This window comes from Balaenoptera acutorostrata, chromosome 15 (assembly GCF_949987535.1).
Source record: "Balaenoptera acutorostrata chromosome 15, mBalAcu1.1, whole genome shotgun sequence".
NCBI lineage: Eukaryota > Metazoa > Chordata > Mammalia > Artiodactyla > Balaenopteridae > Balaenoptera > Balaenoptera acutorostrata.
In genome coordinates, this window is record NC_080078.1 from 30,269,017 (window position 1) to 30,292,486 (window position 23,470).

The 23,470-nt window shown below is 51.3% G+C and overlaps 2 protein-coding genes across 6 annotated transcripts in view; one reads left to right on the forward strand and one right to left on the reverse strand.

The window, feature by feature from the left end:
* The window catches only part of TVP23A (trans-golgi network vesicle protein 23 homolog A), a 32,686-nt gene extending 30,890 nt beyond the window's left edge, over positions 1–1,796 (forward strand). Inside the window, exons 7-9 of one of the 4 annotated variants that reach the window (XR_451546.3) lie at positions 976–1,035; positions 1,336–1,393; positions 1,709–1,781. Coding sequence is in view for 3 of the 4 variants with exons in the window: in XM_007188403.3 (XP_007188465.2) it covers positions 976–1,035 (60 nt within the window). In the remaining variant the exon portion in view is untranslated. Of the gene's footprint in view, positions 1–975; positions 1,036–1,335; positions 1,422–1,708 lie in introns of those variants that run through there. The other 3 variants (XM_007188403.3, XM_007188402.3, XM_007188404.3) reach the window with 3 other exon arrangements.
* Positions 590–20,460, reverse strand: NUBP1 (NUBP iron-sulfur cluster assembly factor 1, cytosolic). 2 transcript variants are annotated; one of them, XM_007188400.3, is made up of 11 exons: positions 20,320–20,460; positions 20,137–20,241; positions 18,338–18,471; positions 12,319–12,387; positions 10,074–10,106; positions 9,084–9,174; positions 8,275–8,429; positions 6,357–6,467; positions 6,006–6,105; positions 2,854–2,937; positions 590–2,118 (listed from the first exon to the last, which is right to left on the reverse strand). In XM_007188400.3, exons 1-11 carry the CDS (start codon positions 20,336–20,338, stop codon positions 2,060–2,062), a joined length of 960 nt encoding a protein of 319 aa, XP_007188462.1. In that variant the 5' UTR covers positions 20,339–20,460; the 3' UTR covers positions 590–2,059. The 2 variants fall into 2 exon arrangements, with proteins under 2 accessions (XP_007188462.1, XP_007188461.1); XM_007188399.2 differs by having other exon boundaries at positions 592–2,118; positions 6,006–6,108.
* Between the last annotated feature and the right edge of the window lie 3,010 nt (positions 20,461–23,470).

Below are 23,470 nucleotides of genomic sequence, written 5' to 3' on the forward strand. Positions count from 1 at the left end.
CCTGTTGGCAACGGCAGGTTTTGATGTTTTCCATATCAGCCAGGCCGCCACGGTTAGTTGTTTTCTTGTGTGTGTGGTTAAAACATACCCAACAAAATTTACCCTTTTAACCATTTTTAAGTGTACAGTTCAGGGCTTCCCTGGTGGCGCAGTGGTTAAGAATCCGCCTGCCAATGCAGGGGGCACGGGTTCAAGCCCTGGTCCAGGAAGATCCCACATGCCGCGGAGCAACTAAGCCCGTGCGTCACAACTACTGAGCCTGCACTCTAGAGCCCGCGTGCCACAACTACTGAAGCACGCGTGCCTAGAGCCCGTGCTCCGCAACAAGAGAAGCCACCGCAATAAGAAGCCTGCGCGTCGCAATGAAGAGTAGCCCCTGCTCGCCGCAACTAGAGAAAACCCGCGCGCAGCAACGAAGACCCAACACAGCCAAAAAAAAAAAAAAAAAAAAGATGGCAGAGCCCTTTAAAAAAAAGTGTAGTTTACCCACATCATCATGTCACCACAACTCTGATCTTCACAAACCGAAACTCTGTACCCACTAAATGTTTAACTCCCCATTCCCCACCCTGCCCCCCCGACAAGCTCCTGGCAACCACCTACTTCCTGTCCCCATGCATCTGACGAATCTAGGGACCTCACGTAAGTGGAATCATACAGCACTTGTCTTTTTGCGACTGCCATTGTCGGTTTTGAGTGATTTCTTTAAACGACAGAATTAAGAACCATAACGTATTTTTTTCTTTAAACCTAGCCTTAGTTCTAGGAGAGAAATAGATCTTCTAAATTTGACCAGGCTCTTCCTGAAATGGTCTGAACCATCTTAAATGTGAACAGTGCAGCTTCACACCAAGACCTTGAGCAACCAGCCCTACAGGTTTTCAGTTCACTGTGGGTTTGCTCTGGCCTTGAATCAGCAGGATCAGGCCACACACATGTGAGACACAAAGCCAGGGCAGCCTCTTCCCCTTGCAGGCCTGTCCAAGAGACTTCCAGAAGCCTGGCCTTGAGGGGCTGGAGATTCACAAGTACTAGGTAAGAGGTGGGATCGAGGTGGCGGCCTGGATGGTGCGGGGCCGGGGGCTCCCGTGGAAGCGCAGCTCTCCTGGGCTCAGCTGGGCCTGTGGTCTGGGTGGGCCCTTTAGAGGGGTCCCACCTTCCTCACCTTGAACAGGTGCAGATTTGACCCTATGCAGGCAAGCGGGGCGGGTGACGAGAGAAGGGGAGGGAAGGAACAAGGGGACTTGCCCCCCTTCCACTTCCACGCCTGGAGGAAGATGGGAACTGGGAATTCACTCTTCCCTCAGCTGTGCTCAGCTCCTGTGTGTCTTTCAGAGTGAGCGTCTCATGGCAACGAGGATCTTCTTGGAGTCTGCATCTCTCTCCTTTTTATGTAATGTTAAAAAACCCTGTAAATTGTCTGACACTGGAAATTGCTGGATATAGTGAACACACATTCCTATACAGGGTGTCGACACTGACCCCCAAATCTGTTCTCCTATGGGTGATCCGAGGGTTTTTTGACTACGCCCAGCCGTGTGGTGTGCACTGACCTCAGGACAAGCCCCAGCAGGAGGGTCTATCAATCACTGCTGTAATTTTTTCTCCGCCTGAGGAACAGCGTTTGCACTATGCTGTCTGAAACTGTGACTGAATATCTGCAGCGAAGCCACACATTCACCCCTTTATCCCTTTGGTTCTTTTTCAGGCTTATTTTCCGAGGCAGCGAAGGCTCAAGTGAGAGCTTCTGTAATGGAACAGCTTCCGACAGAGAAGAAAATTCCATGACCCACAAGCCGCTGGTTTTTTACATGAAGCAGGCCTCGGGGCAGAGGCTTGAGGAGATGTTTTTATTTTTCAAACAGCACATCTGTAAAGAATGCCCTTTACATATGTTCTAAAGAAAAGTGTACAAGTGTTAGACGATTAAAGTGTCTCTGAAAAAGGGACTTCCCACCATGCCTGGGGCTGGTCCCTCTCTGCCTGTGACCCCTGCTCTGTCACCCAGCTGGTCAGGTGTGATGGGACGTGCCGCCTGTGTCCCTAACGTCCTCCTGTTTCAGGAGCCGACGAGGTTCTCCCCTTTTGGCTGACGCAGACTACAGGACTCCTGGATTCCTGGAAAACAGACGGCAGGCGAGGAAGCAGTGGCGGCTCTTGGTGGCCCTGCCCTGTGCTGGCGAGGCCGTGTCTAGATGGGGTGGAGTCCCCAGGTGTTTTAATTCTCCCAATAGTCCCATTTCGGCTGATGCCCTGAAGCTCTGAAAGTGAGCCCAATACTGCCCACTGCCCATCTGTGGTTATAACCACGGCTGAAGGCCTCACGCCGGCCCATTCTACAGATCAAGAATCCCGGAAATGACGTGATTTACCCTCAACACCATTTCACCAGGTCAAAAGAACTCAGCCACAAGCCGGGAGCCTAAAGCTTTAAAACTACTGACGACACCTCTGCCTTAAATTCAACGCCTCTGACAGCTACCTGTTGACTGAATCAGGCCTGCACATGGGTTTGGTTTGGCTCACTGTGCTTTTTTTTTCTTAATTTCTTTTTACAGCTTTATTGAGGTGTATTTCCTATACCATAAACTTCACCGTGTTTTTTAAACTATGACTTAGTTCACAACACTGATGTACCGGAAGATTTTTCAAGACTCCTGGCTTCCTGGGCTGACGGGGTCATCCCAGACCTCACTACCCCAGTGTCCCCACTGAAGCTGTGTGGCCACTTATGGCTGCAGTGACCATTTATGATCCTGAATGGGACCTTCTCACACCCAGCCCACTCTGCTCATTTATGTCACTTCCTGGCCCCGTGCCATCTGGAGTCTCAAGATTCACTTAAACACTTACTCTGAATTATACTTCTGTAGGCTAAAGTGGCTGGTGAATCCGGTACTTCAGCAAAAAAAGACTCTCCTTTGTCGCAACTCTTACCTTAAAGAAACAAAAGAAAGAAAATCCATGAAGGAAGCACAGCGGTGATGTGAACCTGGGGCTCTTTCTGTGCCCATGACACTGAAGATCGAGCCCACCTCACTTGTAATGAAGATCAAAGCTGAGACAGAATGTCGGGGTCTCGAGGACCTCGCCTTGCCCACCTCCATCCAGCAGGGACCCTGGCTAGCGTTTCCTCGCAGCTCTGACCCGTACCTGGCCGATGGTGTTTAGTGTGTGTGCCTGCGAGTCATCTGGGTCATGTGCAGCAAATGCAGGTTCCGGGGCCCCCATTATGATCAGATACAGCAGCTCCTAGGCAGGCCCAGGAACCTGCATTTAAAAGACCAATTCGTTCTTTCAGTAAAAAGATAGTAAAGGCACACAGTAAGAGTATGGAATACAAAAGGTTATACCACGAAGAATGAGTTCAAAGGAGGCTACCAGTGTTTCAAGTATCCTTCTAGAAATATATGCATATAAACGTGGCATATACACACTCATGTATTTTAAAAAAATGCTTGGGAGTGTATGACACATATTCTGCCCATTGCTTTCTCCATGTGTACTTTATCTTGAAGGTCACTCCAGGTTGGTATCAGTCCACCTGCTCTGTGTGCTGCAGCGCCTCCTCGGGACACACAGGTGGTCTCGCCTCCAGGTGAGCACGGGGCGGGACCTTGGGCAGGCGGCGTGCTCCCCTCCCGTCTGGTCCTGGGTAGACCCCGCTGCCAGCTCCTCTGCCCCCGCCCCCCCTGCCGGAGAAGCAGGGTCAGTGGTTCCACGACCCACAGCCGCTCCCCAGCCTCCTGGGGGGGGATCCTGGCCAGGCCAACCGTGGAGCAGTCGTCGCCTCAGCTCCCCAGCATGTTGCCCGGTGGGACAGGGAAACCCGAGATGGGGGGCAGAGTGGGCCCCCACGTGGCCCGGGCACCGTGAACTGTGGCGGAAGCAGCTCGGGTAGCCTCCGCGTTCACGGCCACTGGGCTGGGCCTGGGAAGTCACACATCCCACAACAGGCTCGTGGGGCCACTTCCTTCTGATTCTCACCCCGCGTCCTCACTCCTCGTCCTCCCTTCCCCAGAGGACCCGCCTGTCCCCTTACGGATGCGCTCTGGTCGGTTCCCCATCTCCACAAACCTCCCCCTCCCCTGCCTGTCGCCTGCAGGCGGCACCCCTTGGGCACCGCCCTGTCCAAGGCGCCCCTCGTGACCCTCCTTCCATCCGCGCAGCCCCCGGCAGTGGCCCCATCACCGTCGCCACCTCGCAGCTGCGGCCTGAGGCCCAGCGCCCGGCAAGGACCCGCCGGAGCCCGCAGCCAGCGCTGGGGCAGTGCGGATCCAGGCCCGGGCGCCCGGCCCCAGAGGTGCTTCCGCGTGACCCTCAGGCGTGCGGGGCTGGGGAGGCCGAGCATCACGGCGCCAGAGCCCGGCCGCTCCTCTGCCGCACGTTCCCACAGGGGCTGAGCGCGTCCTTCACGGCCTTGTCTGTTCCTGGTAACGCGGCTGTTCCCTCACCGGACAAAAGCGGCTCCGGAAGGTCACAGTGACCTCACTTGGCCCTGCCCGCCTCGCCGCAGCGCGTCACGGCATTAACCGCCTGTCCTTCCCGGCGCTGGCCCAGCTCTCTGCAGCTACAACCGGAGGTGAGGTCTGGGGACATGTACCTTGTCACACAGGACCGTGCCCGCACCGGGCCCCCTCCTGTGAGCTGCCCTGAGCGCAGCCGGGAGCGGGTGGCGGTGACTGCTCAGGCTGCCACGGCTCACCGTCCCCCACGGGGCCACGTGGGCCGCCCGCCTCCGGAGGCCTTTGAGGGGAGGCACCTGCTCCTACGGCCCAGAGGGAAGCCCCGGTCAACGCGAAGACAGTTTACAGCGCTGGGGAAGGCTGGAAAAGCAGCCGAGTCCTCTGTTTCTCGGGGAAACCACATGCCAGGAGCGCTGCTGGGCGTGGAAACGGGCGAGGTGCGGTCTCAGGAGCTGCCCTCGGGTCCCCGGGCTTCTCTGGGGCTCTCCCCGTCCACCTCCTCAGGGCAGGCCTCCAAGCTGCGCTCTCGGCCCCGCCTCTCTGCACCTCCCACCCGGTCGCGGGCGCGTCCCCTTCCAGCCCTGACCCCTCTCCCCGCCCGCTGACAAAGCCAAGGCCTCGGCCGCCTCCACACAGCACCGGGGGGGAGCCGCCGGTCCCTGGATGGCGCCTCCTGCGCTCGCCGGCTCCGGGGGCTGTCCCCGTCTCCCCGTGGCTCACGCTGGGCAGCACGGACGTGCGTGACACCTCTCAAATCCTGGCACTTCCCCTCCGTGTGTCCCCCTCTCCCTGGCAACGCCCAGGCCCCAGTCCAGCCCTAACCACCTCCCGGTTCTCCTGCCAGCGCAGCCGCCGCGGCCTCGGCCTCTAAGCGCACACGGCGCCCACCCTCCCAAGGCTCTCACTTCCGAACAACTGGGGCCCGAGCCCCGTCAGTCTGTCGGCTTCCCTCAGGCCCGGGCACCCCTGCGTAACCTAACTGTCCCACTTCCTCGTGGTGGGGGGGTCACACCTGACTTCAGCAAGGTCAGCTCCTGCTACTGTGGGGAAGCAAATCTGGTGGCGGCTGTCCTTGCCGCGCCACCCAGCGAGCCGACGCCCCGGAGTGAGTGTGGGGTGGAGGTGGGCTCCCTGGAGGACTCTGGTACCCAGAGAGGAGCGCGAGTCCTGGAGGCAGGCCAGCGACTTCCCCTCGCGCTCGCCGAGAGAAGCCGGGCGCAAGGAGGGCTGCGCCGCGCTTCCCTGTGGACGGGACATGCGGGGCACCTTCCTCGGGAGTTTTCATGGCTAATTCTGTACCTGACTTTCAGTCAGAACCTAATTCCTGGGTAAGAGAAGGCTCGAAGGCACGCCCCTGGCCGCCTCCCCAGGTTACGCTGGCCTGGCCCCTCCCCTCAGTGACTTTCTTTCCTCCTGCCCCCTGCTCTCTTCTCCTCTTCCAGGCCCCTCCCGCCCCCCCAAAGTTCCCCTGCTCCCTCGGCCACGGGTCTCACTGCTCCTCTCGGCTGGAGGGCGTGCAGGCTCCGGGGACTCACCCACCTATGCGTGGATCCAGAGGCACTTTGCCGAGAAGCGGGACCTTCAGGTCCTGGCACATGACCTCCGCACCCCCAGTCGTTGGCGGGAATATCTGAGACTCCTTCTGGGAGGCAAATTAAAGGGGGAGGAATCCTGATTTCGTTTCAGAATCATACGAATGGACCACATTTTAAAGCAACTTTAAAAAATGGCTATTTTGAATGTGAAAAGAATTTTCATTAAATCAGCAACAGAGGGTTTTAACTGATTCCACTTCCCGAAACCATGGGGAAAACAGAAACGGTTTCCCAGAGACCCACCCCTACGACTTCCTCAGGCAGGAGGATGGGACCTGGTTGGACGTGCTCTCACCTGGCACTTGGGGCAGGTGAAGCTGCTCATGTTCTCCACCACCCCGATGATGGGCAGCTTCACCTTGTGGCAGAAGCTGATCTCTTTCCGGACGTCCTGGAGCGACACCTCCTGCCAAGGTTCAAGAAGTCCAGTTATGTCAAAGTCAAAGCATAAAAAGAGAACATCCGCGTGGTGGAGGGATGGCTGCAGGGCCGTGGCATCACCACCGTGAAGCATTAGAGACTGTGCTCCGTGTTCCGTATTTGTTTCATGCCGACCACGTGTGAGCCCTGTTCCAGGTGCTACTTCCCACAAAGCTCAAAGGATAAACCTGAATAGGCAAATGTCCAATGTACAACGAATCTACAGGAAAGTGACCCTTTAACCCACCTCCGTGTTCCACTTTCCCGTCAGTGTACTAGGCTGAGCCCGAGTGGGCACAGCTTTCCAGGTCAGGGGCAGCCTGTGGGCTCGTCTGGCTGCCTAGTTTCATAAATAAAGTTCTTCTGGAACACAGCCCGGCCCACTCTTCTGCACAGTATCTCGGGCCGCTTTCGCCCCACAATGGTACAGCTAAAGGGCCGTGACAGAGACCGTGTGACCCGAAAAGCCTGAAACAGTTACTCTCCAGTCCTTCACAGAAAAAGTACACCAACCTCTGATCCTGGGTATCGTGAACCCAAACAACTTTATGCACAAAAAGAAAATAAGGACTATTACCAGGTTTGGATCCCTTCAGATTCACTTCTGGACTCTGAATGTGTATCTTACAGCGTGAGGACTGTGGATAATCCAGGCTTAGTACCCACCCCAGTCCCCCATTTAATTTTACTGCAGACACGTGTCCAAGGGTCATGTGCTGTCAAATACGGCTACTCCTGAACATCTGTGGCTTTAACGGTCACAGGCCTCCAAAGGGTCCTGGCTTTGAGTCCTCTATTCTCCTGAGGCCCACGTTTGGCCCTCGAGCCCTCTGAGGCTGGGGTACAGACAGAAGGGCATTTAGCTAGAAAGTAAACCGGCTGTTACTAAGCGTCTCACCTCAGTGCAGCCGTGGTTCTCTCCCTGGTATCCTCTACAAGCCCTGCTTTGTCAAAAATGACCCCCAGAAACTTACACACCACTGTAAAGCAATTATACTCCAATAAAGATGTTAAAATAAATAAATTAATTAATTTTTAAAAAATGCAGTTCTCACAAAAAAAAAAAAAAAAGAAATTAAAAAAAGAAAAATGACCCCTAAAGAAAGGCAGCTGCTGGATGTGCAGGGCTCCGAGAAAGTGGGCGTCCCCAGCCTGAAGCCACGTTTTCTAGAGAAGTTACATACAGAGGTGCACAAACACGGGGCGTCCCCCCCAGGCTTCCTGGAGAAGGGCCGGCATCTGCTCGGTCCACTCCCCTCCTCCTGAACCCAAGCGGACTCTCTTTCCTTCACAGTAAATATGGTATCGGAGAGGCCATCCTTGTGTCAACTCGATTGTTGCTGTTGCTTTAGACTTGACTTTTAGAGCGGTTTTAGCTTCATAGAAAGCACAGAGTTCCCATGTGCCCCTGCCCCACGTGGAGAGCCCCGCCCACCGTCAGCACCCGCATCGGAGCGGACGTCCCCACGCCACTGTTCTCATGGGTCATTTCTTTGGGACCTACTCTTGAGAGCACTGCTGGTCTAAGGGTGGGCCCCAGCCTCTCTTTAAAAATTCAGTAGGAAACATCCCTAACGACAAATTCGTCTTCTCTCCAGCGCCATCCTCGGGCCAGGCGCCCCTCACCCAGGCCCACCCCCGCCCCCGCCACCTAATGTCTCCCTGTCCGCTGACAATGGTTGGACCGAAGGTCAACGTAAGGCTTCTGCGGATCCCAGTCAGGGTGTGCTGCAGAGCCCAGGGTCTCGGGCTGTCGGAGAAAGAGGCCCTCCGGGTGGGGGGCCCTGGCTCACCTGCGGCGTGGTGATGATAACCGCCCCATCGATGTGCGCTGCGGCCAGGTACTGCACGGCCGACAGGTGTTCATCCGACGTCCCGGGCGGGGTGTCCACGATGAGGTAGTCCACCTCGCCCCAGTCGACGTCTCGGAGGAACTGCTTGATCATGCCTGCAAGGAGGAGCCGCGGGGATGCCTCCTCGCTCCCGTCCTTCTGACTCTCTTTACAGAGCACAGCTCGTGACCTTTACGTACGGGTCACCTGTGCTCTCAATCAGTGGTGTTTGGCAACGTCTGGGGACACGTCTGCTTGTCAGTGACTAGGGTGGGAGTTCTACTCGCCTCTGGCGCACAGACGCCAGGGTACTGCTAACCCCCTGTGATGCGGAGGACAGCCCACCCTCCCCAAACAAGGAATTATCTGGCTCAGAACGCCAACAGCACCGAGGATGAGGAACCTTGCCCAGATGGGCACTTTCCCATCATTACCTGCAGCCTCAGTGCCTAGTCAACCTGCTACTGATTTGACCTCACATACTTCTCTCTCTGACACAAATAAGAACACAGACCACCTTAGGAATAATTTCAGGGTTAGGTAGATTTTCAGGAGAGAAAAACCCCCAATAGATTTTTAAAATTATAACATTTCGTTAAATAAAATTGGTATTTCTATTGGCTCTCTTCAACCAGTGAAGAGGCAACCAGATGCATAAAAATAATACTCTATGAAGCCCATCAGGATGAGCCTGAGGCCATCCTGACAGAACGGGATGCAATTCTGCCCTTGGAAGGACGTGATAAGAGACAGAAAGCAGAGTGGCAAACCATTTTTCTTTGGTCCCCTCCAGATAACGGCATCATCGGGGCTGCTGAGCAAGAAACCCACGGACATCACCCCCAAGTTGTCTTCCAGGAACTAGAAAGGATGATGCAAGAAACATTTTACTTAAAACCACAGTGCAAGGCACTTCCCTATGTCTTTTGTCTGAGCTCTGGCTGAAAAAATTGGGGGGACAAAATTACTATGTGATCTGTGAGTATATTCACTCTTTGAATCCTTAAATCTTTTCTTTTCTTTTTTTCGAAAAAAATCATTTAAAAAAAAGGTTACTTGGGGCTTCCCTGGTGGTGCAGTGGTTGAGAATCTGCCTGCCAATGCAGGGGACACGGGTTCGAGCCCTGGTCTGGGAAGATCCCACATGCCGCGGAGCAACTAAGCCCGTGTGCCACAACTACTGAGCCTGCGCATCTGGAGCCTGTGCTCCGCAACAAGAGAGGCCGCGATAGTGAGAGGCCCACGCACCGCGATGAAGAGTGGCCCCCACTTGCCGCAACTAGAGAAAGCCCTTGCACAGAAACGAAGACCCAACACAGCCAAAAATAAATAAATAAATAAATAAATAAATAAAAGGTTACCATATTGGGGGGATTGAAAGAGTCACCATACGGCCCTATGCGGCAATGACAGCGAACTCAGCTGAAATAAACAAACCTCGTCTCCTTTACTATCTTAACCTGGGTTGGCAAACTATGGCCCCACTTCTGGTTTTGCATAAAGTGTTATTGGAAAACGGCCACGGTCATTCATTTGCTTATCACTACTTTCCAGCTATGACGGTGGCAACTGCATGGCCCACAAACTAGAAATATTTACTCTCTGAGCCTTTACAGAAAAAGTGTGCCAATCCCAGGTTGGAACTGGATTCCCTGTGCCTAGGAAAGTGCCTCAATAAATATCTGTTGACGATAAACAGTTACAACCCTTTATGTACACATATGACAAGAGACCCTGAAGAAAAGGGGGTTAGCACTCACCACTGGAGACCAGCCCGAGCCACTCTGGTGAACCTGCAGGAACAGAAGCCCATACTTATTTGTGAGAAATTATACACCCTGGTCACGCTTCTCTTGCAGACAAAGTTTACACAGTAAGAAGGCAGTTTTATAAATTACAATTCATTGTCTTAAATGCTACCGCTAAATTCTTAATAGGGAGTGAACAGAGCAGGGTCAGAGGCTGGGTTATGGATGATAGAATTCATTTGCTCTTTCCCTCCCAGGTTGGGTTATTTGGAAACTGCTTAGATATCTGGTCAGGGGACCGATGTTACTGGAGTCCAAATATAATTTGGGATATTTTAAAAGTGTGACAGAAATCAGTTGGGGGTTGCTGAGAAGATGCAGGTAACTGTGGAGCAGCGAGGCGGTCTCTGTACCAGTCCAGGAGTGGAGGGATGACCTTTGGTGAAACAGTAGACACAGAACCCTCCCCTCAGTGGTGTGAACTTCGGGGCTGAGCTGCTGCCCCCAGGGGACAACGATGGGGAAGCGGTGTCGTGTCGGCGGGAAGCTCGGGCTACTTCAAGACCCAGACCCTTTCCTCGCAGTAGGTGTTCACTAACTGCCAGGGCTCAAGTCCGCATCGACGCTTTACTGTGAAACGGGAACTTACGCAACTTCCAACCACACATCAATCTTAGCTTTACGCTTCAAGTAACGTTGGACCCAAAACAGAAAGCCCGTTTTTCCTGATGAATTCTTACTTTTTTAAACAGTCTTTTGAGATATAATTCACATACCACACAACTCACCCATTTAAAGCGTACAATTAAATGGCTTCAGGATATTCACAGAATTGTACCTCCATCACCACAATCAACGTTAGAACACTTTCGCTACTCTTGGAAGATACCCTGCACCCCTTAAGTGTCACCCCGACCCCCACGCTTCCCCCAAGTCCTAGCTGACCACGGATCTACTCTGTCTGCAGATGCGCCTGCTGCCGGCGTTTCACAGAACTGCAATCGGATAACATGGGGTCCTTTGTCACCGGCTTTGAAGTCATACTTAAAAAAAAAACCCATTGATTCCTATTAATACTAATTCTCTAAGTCACTGGTTTTGAAAGAGGGGTAAACACGATGATCCAGTAGCACAGGAGGAGAAAATAGTAGAACTGCTGTTTTATCTCACCATTTAAAATTTTCAATTTTTGTAACTACTTGTGTCCTGGCCCAGTGAGTAGTACATGCATGTGACTGACGGTAATGGACCCCCGTGCCGGGGGGCATGTGCTCCAGAGCTTGCTGCTTACCGGTACGTGGTCAGAGCTGTGATTCCTGCTGCTTCCCAGCACGGCAGAAGCAAGTCCCAAGCCCTGCGCAGAGTCCCCAGGGACCGGCTCCATCTGCCTCTGGCTACTCTCTGCCGCCCCGTCACTCTGCCCCATCCCCGTGGGCCACTTTGCAGAGGACACGAGGACACCCCTGCATCCGGGCTCCTGCATGTGCTCCCCATCCCAGCGCACCCTTCTCTGGGTTCTCTGAGCAGGGCACCCTTGACCACCCCCTCCCGAAGAGCAGCTCCCCTGGCCGCCCTGCCCTGCCATGTCTGTCCCCTTACCCTGCTTAGTGTCCTATTATCACCTGCCCCTCCCACAAAGGTGGGGTCTTTATCTGCCTTGTTCGCCTCTGAACCCCAGCACCCGGCGCTTCAGTAAAGAATGTACCGATCCCAACAGCCCAGGAAAAGCCTAGTCCTCCAGCCTGGCTTCAATGCACCCCCCAGGGGAACCCTTTCTTGGATGGCTCTGTGCCACCTAGAAGGGAGGGGGCAGCACCTGCTGCCCCACCCCCGCCCCCGCCCGCATTCTTCGCTGGCCTCGCAGTCTCACTTCCCCTCTGGTGACCACAGGAGCAGAGATATTCCCTTGCTTCCAGAGTACAGAACCCTAGCCAGCCCTGGTCTAGCTTTCCCAGCCAGGGCTAAGTTTCTGTGTCTGACTTCTGCATTTGACGTATTGTTTCCCTTCCCCTCTAAGAAGGCATCGAAACTAACACTTCTCAGAAGGTTTGGATGAACTTAAATATAATCCACACCGCCCCCAAACTCACGGCTGTTGTTAAAAGCAGACAGGCGGTCTAGTGAACATTTACCTGATCTCGTCACGTCCAGGTAAAAATGCATGGGCTCCGCTGACCCCCTGGCTTAGGTTTAGCAGCTTGGCGCTATAGTTTACCGTAAGAAAATACTTCCCTGCGTTTTGTCTTGTCACTATTACCTGTTCTCCTTCCAATCCCATGATCTTGGGAATTGACGGCCCGCATATATCAATGTCTAGAAGAGCCACCTGGGGAAAAGAGGAGACGTGATGTAAGCCGATGTACAATCCTCCAGATGTGCACAATCGGGAGGGGACGGGCTTCCAGGAAAAGGAGGGAGGGGAGAAGGTGAAGAAAAACTGGGTTGAACTTGGACCGAGCGGAATCTCACGAGGGAGAGTTACAACATTTATCTTCCGGGCCACAGAGACACAGACGAAACTCCTAACAAGAACCTGCAAAGTACACCAACACCCCCGTGCTCCGCCCACGCCCCTGCCGCACCCCAGCCACCCTCAGTGTGGCCTATTTTCAGGCTGAGCTTATGGTCCAGGGCATCAGGCCGCTTGAAGATTCAGGCCCAGCCACTGTTTTCGTGGCCCTTACCATGTATTGGGGTGTGTGTGTGTGTGTGTGTGTGTGTGTGTGCGCGCTTGTCTGTGTGTTAGGGGCCATTATCTCTGCTTTACAGAAGAGGAAACAGAGATTCAGAGAGGCCCACAGACTTGTTCAACGAGCAAGAAGCACAGCTGGGACATGAACTGAGGTCTCTGGACTCCAACGCCAGGGCTCTTCCCACCACCCCGGGGGCCTGGCGAGGAGGGCCAGAGTGGACCCTCTAGCTGAGCTCTGACCAAGCGCCGTTTTCCTGTGATGCTGAAGGTTAATGATGGCTTAGGCTCAACTTCTAAAAAAGAAAGTGAAAATAAGGAAATCTACAGAAGTTCTTTGCTAGTGATACCTGCAGCCTTGGAGGACTCCTTGTACCCCAAACGCCCTGCTTTCCCCATCTGATTCGTGAAAAGGTCTGAGACAGCCCTCAGAAACCTTCTAAAGAGCAGGGCCGTGTTCATCTTGAAAGCTCTCACATCTTAGATCCAAAGTAGAGCACCTCTGGGTAACTTTGTAACTTGCCCCGAATTCGTTTCTTGCTTTCCTCTTCAATCCTCTCGACAACCTCCTACGATCCTCACATGACTTCACACCAGGTCAGGAGCGCGGTTCGTTCATACACTGGATAGCTGCTTGCCTCACGCGCCCTCTGCTGGACCTCAAGAAGAACGCAACAGAACAACGCTCACCCTGAAGACCCATCAGGGTGAAGACCTCATCCTGAAGACCTGACTTCCTTGGCCTTCTTGATGCTTCACGCTGATGTGTGGTTAATGATCCAGACGTTTTACATCAGAGCCTCACGACTTGGGAAATTATACCATCGCTACGACCCTAACGGAGACTTTCGTCAATAATCTTGAGTTTCTAGCCACTTGGTCTAGAAAATCTCGCTCTCTTTTGGGAACAGTTTAATCAGTTTCCTTTTGAGGCATTACACCCCCTCTTCCCCACAACCAAGTGGGTATCCTGAGTGAAATGATACAAGGAAGAGATCACGTGCACTCCCTCTGCGGTGGTACCCGGAAAGGCTGTGGCACTCTCCTGCTAGCCAGCTCTCCAGTGGCGCGTCCTGCCCACTTCAGACATCCTGCTGACCCTGCCGCTACCCCCACAGCCCTCCAATTAATCCCCTTTCTGCCCCAGTTACACCAGAGAACCCCAGCTGGAAGAAACACGCCTGCATTAATCCTCACAGGGTCTGTGGAAGGTGCTAGAAGGCTGATGGGAAGAGGAGGCTTTGCCACAGCTCTCCCAGCTAGGAAGTGGTGGAGTGGGCGCTGCAGGGCTGTCAGGATCCACAGCGTTCCCGACCCAGCGCCCCACACTTAAGAAGAGGTCACGGGAAGCGGGCTCAGTCCTAACTCCTGGCACTCTGAGGCCGTGTCGCCTCGCACAAGCTGCTTCTCCTCCCCGATCTGTCTGAGCTTCTGATCTGCAAAACCAGTGTTTCGGGAGATCATTAGGCTCCTTCCAGCCCTCGAGTCTACAAGCCGCCGAGAGGGCCTCAGACACTATAGCCTGGGCCTTTTAATGACACAGTTTGCCTTTCAGATCACAAGGCAGGATGAAGAGCTGGTGACTGACGGGAGCTGCTGACTCTTGCGGTGGAAAGAAGGCACGTGATACTTGGATGTCTCGCGGCTCAGGTCTGCACCACAGAGGCTCCTCCTCCTCCCTTCACCCCAACCTGCACATTCCCCGGCCCACCTGTGATTAGTCAGGGGCTACCCCGCGATTCAAGGCCCTCTGCAAACCATCAGACACCTGCCTGCCCAAGTGCTATCACGGAACAGCCTTGCTCGCAGTCAGTAACGAGCTGCCACCAGGCGGCAGGCAGAAAAGGACAGGGCGGTCCTCACCATCCTGCTGAATTTAGGGCAGGGAGGGGTGTGAGCTACTTGACTTTAGTCAACAAGACACTCGGTGTGTACTCTGTGCCCACGCCGGGCACCCTTTGGAGACAGTGATGTTTTCTGCCACCAGTAGGTCTGCCTGAGGGGAGACAGACTTTCTTAAGTGCTGACTTTTTTTTTTTAAGCACCACTGCAAGAAAAAAATCCAGCTCATCTAGCCATGTTTCCACACAGCTGGTGAGCTTCCCTTCAGTCTACTGCAAAGTTTCAACGTGTGCGCAGTGGGACTTCAGAACGTAACAACACGGAAGCGTGATTCTATGTAAACAGCTGTCTATTCACAAGTGGTTCCTTGTAGCTGGCCTGGTTAAAGCACATTTCCAGACAGTTGTTTAAGAAGATGCCTGACAGCTTCTGAAAGCAAAGATTATTCTGGGCAACATGGATCATCACAGAAAACAGATTTCTTGGCTGGCCAACTGGCCAATACAAACTTGACCCTCAGACAGCAAGAGACTGTTGACTAACAGAAATACAGATGGGCGAGTATATTTGAACCTGCTTGGCACTTGACTCTGGGTGGGCTACAAACTCATTATCACCAAAGCAGAGATAGTCTTCTCCCCTCCATATTCTATCAGGGACATTTATTGAGCACTTCCTATGCATCAGGCATCGTGTTAAGCATTTTACGGTTACGTGCATCATCTCACTCGGTCCTGAGTCCCATTTTACAGATGAGAAAACTGAGGCAGAGACAGTCTGATAACCTGCCCAAGGCCACAGCAGTGGTATCGGCGGCACTGGGATGTGATCGTGGGCAGACCGACTCCAGAGCCTGTGTTCTTGGCCACCACACTAGGCTGCACCCACCTCCTGCCCCAAACGCTCAGCTAGACTTCTGACCCTCCCTCTTCTCCAAGTGTTGGAGGCCCTGCTGCTCCGTTTGTTCCTGCCGTTGGTTCCAGCACTGCCCCGGTTGTGTCCTCGTGGCCTCTCATGGAGACAAGAGCAACACCTCCCGCTGGTTTACCGTCACCCTCTGACGACACTCGATCACACACTCGGCTGCTGCTATAGCAACCCTCAAACCATGCCTCTTTCCCGCTGGAACATCCTCCCAGGGCGTTAAAGCCTCCCAGGTCTGGCTCAGGCTGAGCCTCACCCTCGGCCCCTCTGCTGCAGCAGCACCAGCCCTGCCTGCCCAGCCTGTCTGCCCCGGCGGTCCCAGCTCTGCGCCTCTGCCTCCACCTCCTCCCGCCACATCCCATCAGCCGCCATCAGAGTCCAAGGCCGCCTTCTCCCACGAGCCTGCCCAGTTGTCCCCTGCCAGTCACTTCTCCCTTTCCCCAGATGCCTAGAGCACATCTTGGGTGACAGATACCAGATTCCAGAGAAGCCCACGTCAGTCATGTAGGCCAACAAAAGCAGCTCCACACATCATAAAATGATCCGAAGAGAAATGAGTTATAAGCAGGATTCAGAGCCCTAGTGAGAGAAACACCAAGCTTTACAGGTCCCCTAGTCCAGCCTCTGCACTGTCCCAAGAAGGCCACGGCCTCCCCAAGGTTTCAATCCTCCCCCAAAGAAGTTCTTCCCCAGCCAGCGCTAGTGCTTCTGGAGCTACAAACCAAACCAGGGGCTGGCAAACTACAACCCAGGGGCCAAACCCAGAATGCCACCTGTTTCTGTACAGCCCATAGCTAAGAATGGCTATTATGTTTTTAGAGTTGGGGGGGAAAAAAAATCAGAAGTATACATTTATTTCACGACAGCGTGAAAATTATGAAATTCAAAGTTTTATTAGAACACAGCCACACTCATTTGTTCACAGGTTGTCTACGGCTGCTTTCATGTTCAAGGGCAGAAGTGAATAGCTGCTACAGAAACTGTATAGCCTACAAAGCCTAAAATATTTACCATCTGGCTCTTTATATAAAAAGTCTGCTGACCCCTGAAGTAAACTCTACTTTCTTAACCCAATGATTTAAAAAAATATATTCCTGGAGCCTTCGGTGAGGTATCTGAGAGGCCACTGTTTATCTGTGTGTGTGTGTGTGTGTGTGTGTGCGCGTGTGTGTGCATGCGTGCATGTGCGCGCGCGTGTGTGTGTGCGCGCACGCACGCTCTCGAGCATACTGAGGGCAGGTCGGAATGGTGGGCTTGATCCCCCTGCCCACGGTAGCTACCTTTACTGGGTTTTTCTGTGGAGGAAATAAAGCCTTTATTTTATTAAGAACTTAGGGTGCTATTTCATACTGGAATAGAATGGTTTATCTCACACAAGTAGAAAGTATGAAATTTATCCAGTTATTAGAGTTTAAAAAAAATAACTGGCAATATGTGGCAGTTTTGAAATGTCAATATTAAATTAAACATACCTTTACACTCCCCACTAGCACTATCTTTAAAAAAAAAAAAAAGCCAAACAAAAGTGAAAGGTCATTTGCCAGTTACAAAAGAAATGTGAACTGAAAGTTAGTTAGCCCTTGTTTATATAAAAATAAATTTCAACATTCAAAATGCACAAAGACAAAACTGATTTTCAAAAATATATCAGTGTATGGAAAGAAGGCACGCACCAAGACCAAGGAAAGAACTGGAATGGTTGGGAATGGCTTTCAACATGAACACAATAAAATTGTTTCCATGTTACACGGAACTCCTCTGCAGGCCCCAAACAGCGCTCTGACGGAAAAACAGCAGAGTTGGTGATCCACACAGAGTGTGTAGTGGGCTCTCTCACCCAGTGCACACACAGCACCAACACACAAGTCCTCACCACGGCTCTTGTTTCAGGGCTCAACGTGTTGGGCAGTGGTGTCTAAGAGACACCGATGCTTCTCTAGCAGTTCTGGCATGTATATATATATATTTTTCAATTAGAATTTTGAACATAATTTCATTTTGGCAAAACCAAATGGTGGAACGTGTTCTGTGTTAAAAAAATAAAAATAAATAACCCCGCAGCATTCATGGTTTCATTAGGTATAAAATTGTAATCAAAGTGAATATTGGGATCATTTCCTAAGATCAGTGCAAAACCATCATGAGTCCCAATGAATAACCTGTATTTTTTAAATCACAGGTACTGCAAATTTCCATTTGATCTTTTTGGTAAAAGTAATTTTTTTCTTCCTCACCCTACCACACCTTTTATTAAAGCTGAAATCCTGAGAGCAGTACTGGGGAATTTGAGTTTTCAAGCTCCTCTGTGTTCGTGGGTGTAAGTGAATGGCCTAGTGTAGGGGTTGGCAAGCGTTTTCTTCAAGGGCCAAACGGAAAGTATTTTAGGCTTTGTGGGCAAAATCAAGGATTCAGAAGTACTAATGTAACACTGTAAAAGCAACCATTTATAAATGTAAAAAACATTCAGAGCTCACAGGCCATAAAAAGACAGGAGATGGGCTGGATTTGACCACAGGCTATCGTTGGTAGACCCCTGACCTAGAAAAAGGCAGAAGGAGTTCATAAAGAGAAAGAAGCCTGAACTTAACATAATAAATAATCAGCAAGCCAAGAGAAATGTACACCTGCTAGCCATGTTCATGGCTAGAGAATCCAATGAAATATTCATTTCATTGCTCGACTGCCTTGCATTTCCTCATTCTCTCTGCAGGGATCTAGATTCCAAAGAGGCCAGATAAACTGACATTAACGAATCAGCTCCCTACGAGCCGTCATGAGCCCTCAGACATGAGCCTCTCCCAGTTTTTCCTTAAGGTCCCACCTGTGTGTTTTCATCTTCTGCTAGGCCGTGGGCCAGGTGGGCACTGAATGTGCTTTTCCCAACGCCGCCTTTCCCAGACAACACCAAGATCTTGTGTTTCACGGTCTTCATTCTTTCTTTGATTTCCTCTATGGCTGCAAAGAAAGCAATTCAGATGACCAAGCCCCTGACTCAATCTTTTTTTATTTTTTTAAAAATTTTTATTGGAGTATAGTTGATTTACAATGTTGTGTTAGTTTCAGGTGTACAGCAAAGTGAATCAGTTATACATATATCCACTCTTTTTTAGATTATTTTCCCACATAGGCCATAACAGAGTATTGAGTCGAGTTCTCTGTGCTATACAGTGGGTCCTTATTAGTCATCTATTTTATATATAGTAGTGTGTATATGTCAATCCCAATCTCCCAATTTATCCTTCCCCCTATGGTAACCATAAGTTTGTTTTCTCTATTTCTCATTTGTGACTCTATTTCTGTTTTGTAAATAAGTTCATTTGTACCATTTTTTAAGATTCTACATAGAAGCGATATCATATGATATTTGTCCCTCTCTGAATGTCACTCTTCCAATGGGCTGGAGGAAGCTAAGTCCTTGGGCTATTTCAAGGGATCGTGAGTGAAACAGCACCTCAGCAATGGTAGTAATAAGTGCTACTAAAAAACCCCAAACCAAAACCAAACAAAAAAAAATCCAAGGCTACGAGTACATCTGACATTTCCTTATTTATCGGTTTACTTGTTTGTCTCCCCTACTAGAATATAAAGTCCATGAAGGGGGGAACTCTGAAGTGTTCACACTATATTCCCAGTTCCAGAACAGAGCTTTCAATACAGCAATGATTCCCAATCTGCGGGCAAACCCCACCAGGGCACATCTGGCAATGTCTCGGGACATTTTTGGTTGTCACAGGAAGGAGTGTTGCTGACATGTAGTGTGTAGAGGTCAGGGATGCTGCTAAATGTTCAGGGCAGAGAAACAGGGCAGACATCCCCACCACAAAGAATTATCCAACCCTGAGGGTCAGTAGTGCCAAGAGTGAGAAACTGACAAACTGCAGGCACTTAGTTACCTGTCACTGATAACTATCACTAGTACACATTTACTATGCTTTCAATATTTCATCCTAGTTCAAATCCCTAAAACAACACTGTAACTATTTTTCCCCCATTTTTGATGAGGAAACGGAGGCTCAGAGAGGTTAAGGTTTTTTAATCACCTAATCTGTCTCATTCATAGCTGTATCCCCAGCACAGAGCACTGTGCCTGCAAGTGATCAATACATACTTCTGTTGAATTAACGGGAGAATCGCTCCTCAAAAGGAAGGAAATTTTGTCCAAAGAAAACAGCTGGCGGAGCTAGGATTTAAGCCTAAGCTCCCTGACTTCAAAGTTTATACCCTATTCCCTCTGGTGCCCGCCTCCTCCCAACCACTTCCAGTTACTGTCACTCAAACCGCTGGTCCCACCCCTCACCTCCCACGACTTTCTCCCATGCCCCGCCCCTCCTGAGACCCCTTTTGACTCCACGCCAGTCTCGGGTTCAGGCTCCGCCCCCACCCCGCCAATTTTCTCTTCTCCTAGCCTTTTAAAAGCCCTGCCCCTCTGGGCCCCGCTCCTGTCACTCATCCCTCAAGCCCCGCCCCTTATCCTGAAGACGACTCCACGACCCGCCTCCTCTGGGCCCCTGCCCCTCCTCCTTAAGGCCCCTATCACAACACCATCCACACCCCGCCCACGTCCCGCCTCTTCCAGGACAGCGCTTCTCACTTCCCGTTGAAGCCTTGCCCCTTCCTCACCCGGGTCCGGAGCGGCACCAGCTCCAGAAGCGCAGATCCCCTGGTTGGGGCACCCCTGACATGAGGCCCCTCGACCTGCTTGGGCGCTGCTGACCCCGGGACAGTCTGCGCGGAGACAAGATCACAGTTAGAGTGGCTCCTGTCCTTTCAGGCCCGCCCCCCACGCCCCCTCCGCGCGCTCACCGTGAGGCACCTCCTCCATCCCGCTGCCTTGGACGCGTACGCGGTCACCGGAAACCGCCGTTACGTATTTCCGCCTCGTGGCGCCCAATCTGACCCTCCAGCTGCGCGAAATCGTGTCTCCGAAAGAGGGCTGTGCGCACGCGCGAACCTTGTGGTGGGAGTTTCAGGCTGTTCTCTTTCTGTTCCTTTTAAAACTGAGTTGCAGATATCTATCATAAATACTTCAGCATGTATCTCCTAGGATCAAAGACTTTGTCCTACATGACTTCAATACCATTTTCATATCCGAGATTTAACATTAATGCAAAACTGTTAGCTAATATTCACTTTATATTCAGGTTAAGGAAGAGCTCCCTGTTCCCCCAACCCCCCTTGATTAGATTCAAGGTTTTTTAAAATTAATTAATTAATTTTATTTTGGGCTCCTTTGGGTCTTCGTTGCTGTGCACGGGCTTTCTTTAGTTGCGGTGAGCGGGGGCTACTCTTTGTTGCGGTGCGCGGGCTTCGCATTGCAGTGGCTTCTCTTGTTGCAGAGCCTGGGCTCTAGGTGCGCGGGCTTCAGTAGTTGTGGCACATGGGCTTAGTTGCTCCGTGCCTAAACCCTGGTCCGGGAAGATGTGGGATCTTCCCGGACCAGGGCTCAAACCTGTGTCCCCTGCAGTGGCAGGCAGATTCTTAACCACTGCACCACCAGGTAAGTCCCCAGGTTAAAGTTTTTAGCAGAATGCACTTACCGTTGTCACAGCAGGAAGCACGTAATGCCAGTTGGTTCCATTATTGGTGATGTGAGAGCTTGATCACTTGATAAAGATGGTGTGTGTCCTGTTTCTCTAGGGAATAGCACCATTTTCCATTTGTAATTAATACAGACTCTCTGGGGAGACACATTGAGATCATATGGATATCCTGTTCTCGATCAGCCTTCACTCAGTGGTTTTAACATCCTTCTTGCCTGGATCAGTTACATAAGTGTTCGCAAAATTGCGCTTTTTCCCAGTCCTTTATCCTTATCTCAATTAATTAATTGGCATTCCTCAGTAAATAAGTTTCCCTCCCGCCCTTTTTTTGAGAATCACTATGGACTCATGGGTTTTTAAAAAATTCTGTATTTAATAATAAATTATCATTATTCTTTCTGATCAATTTTTCCCCAAAATGTGGCCATTGAAGGCTCGTCAAGCTTCTGTGTCTTGGACATTAATCAAACCCCTTTGAGCACTTTCTTGCTTTCTGACAATAGGATGTTCCAGGCTCTCCTCCTATTTTCTTTGCTACAGCTATTTCTCCAAGAACCCCTGGTTGCTTTTCCTAGAGAATTGTCTTTAGAAACCATCCAAGATGTGGACGCCATTTGCTTATTGCTACTGGAGTATCATTGCTTACAGGTTTGGGACAAATTTTAATGAGTGAACAAACTTTCCCCAGCCTCAGGCACTAAGTATATAGAAACTCATTAAAAATAATGTATCAGTTGCCTATCCCTGCCACCAATTATAGCTAGCATTTGTGGAATGCTTACTATTCGCCAGCTATTACCTGGTGCTTTTATGTGAATTACCTAATTTATGCTCTTCATCAATCCTGTCCTCTAGGTCCTACTATCCCTATTTTTGGATGAGAAAACTGCCTTTCACAAGGATTAAACTACTTTCCTAAGGTCACACAGATAATAGCGAGGGAGCCAGACTGATGAACTTCGGCTGTCTGGCCCCGGAGCCTGAACTCTCATCCATAACATATGGTGCTAGCGATACCAAACTGATCTAGTTCCTGTCTTCCTGGAGCCCAACTTGGTTGGGACAACAGATGCTGAAGCACGTAATTGCGGTGTGATAAGCGCTACGACAGAAGAGGATCAGAGTGATAGGGGTCAGGAAAGAATTCCTGAGTAGGAGACACCCAGATTGGGGCAGGGTAGGGTGGAGGCAAGTAGCAGTTTCAAACTGAGCAAACAGCTTGAGCAAAGCCTGGAGGTCAGAGGAGTTCCCTTATGAGGCAGGGAGTATTGTGATTTCTGTTTTGCAGGTCAGAAGACTGGGTCACAGAGAATGACTTGCCCAGGGTCTTGGGGCCAGTAAGTGGCAGAGCTGGGACTCCAACAAAGTCTGGTATAGGGCCTGGGCTTTTAACCACTCTGCTGTACACTGGGAGGCAGGATGCAAATTATGCTCCTTTCACTGAGGCTCAGAGAGCCTTGCCTGGGGTCTCACAGCCAGCAGGCTCCACTGAATTCTTCTGAGCACAGGCTCTTTTTCTCCCAGTCACACTGCAGAAGCCTCAGGCCAGCCCACTTCAGGTGTTCCTTCCTGATGTCCCCTAAGACATATCATGCACGTTCCCCTTAGCTGTTCTCAGCGGCAGGGCCACTTCAGAGCTCTTTTGTCCCTAATTGCACAGGGCTCTCCCACTCAGCACTCAGTGGGTCTTTGCTCAGTGGCAGGGAGGAAAAAGTCTACTGTTCTTCAGCCTTCCCCTCTCGACTCGCTCCTCCCCACAAGGCTGTAAGAATGATGGTGAAATCAAACAAAGTCAAACAAACCTCTCAACTTTGCTCCAGGTCTCTCTCCTACTCTCCCAGCCAAACTCCTGTCTCACCTGGGATGGAACTTTCCACCTGTTGTATTTGGGAGCAGAAGGGTGGGAGCCAGGTGGCAAAGCAGATTCCGAGGCCCATCCCTGACCTCCTGACTCAGAAACTGGAGGGCTGGGCCAGGGAATCTGTATCTTCACATTCTCACAGGATAGTAATTACATCCACTAAAGTTTGAGAACCACTTCTTACGATGAGCACTCCTCAAGACTGTTCTTGGCCCACTTTTAGTCACACTTTCCACATCCTCCCCACCATGAGCAGCATTATGTCCACGGCATCCTCCGTTATTCCATATGAAACATTCCCCAGTCTCCAGCCCCTATCTCTCCCTAAGTTCAGACACATGTATCTCAGTCAATGCTTATTGGGTTTTACTGCACTGATGTCCTATGAGCATAAAACTCATGTCCACAACTTTCTCCTCAAACCAGTTCCTGCCTCTGGAGTTCTCATCTCAGAGACTGACACCACCACTGCCGAAGAACTCAAGTCATCAATCTGAGCACCAGCCTTGCTTAGTTGTCTCCATCTCCCCTGTATCAGTTATCAATTGCTGTG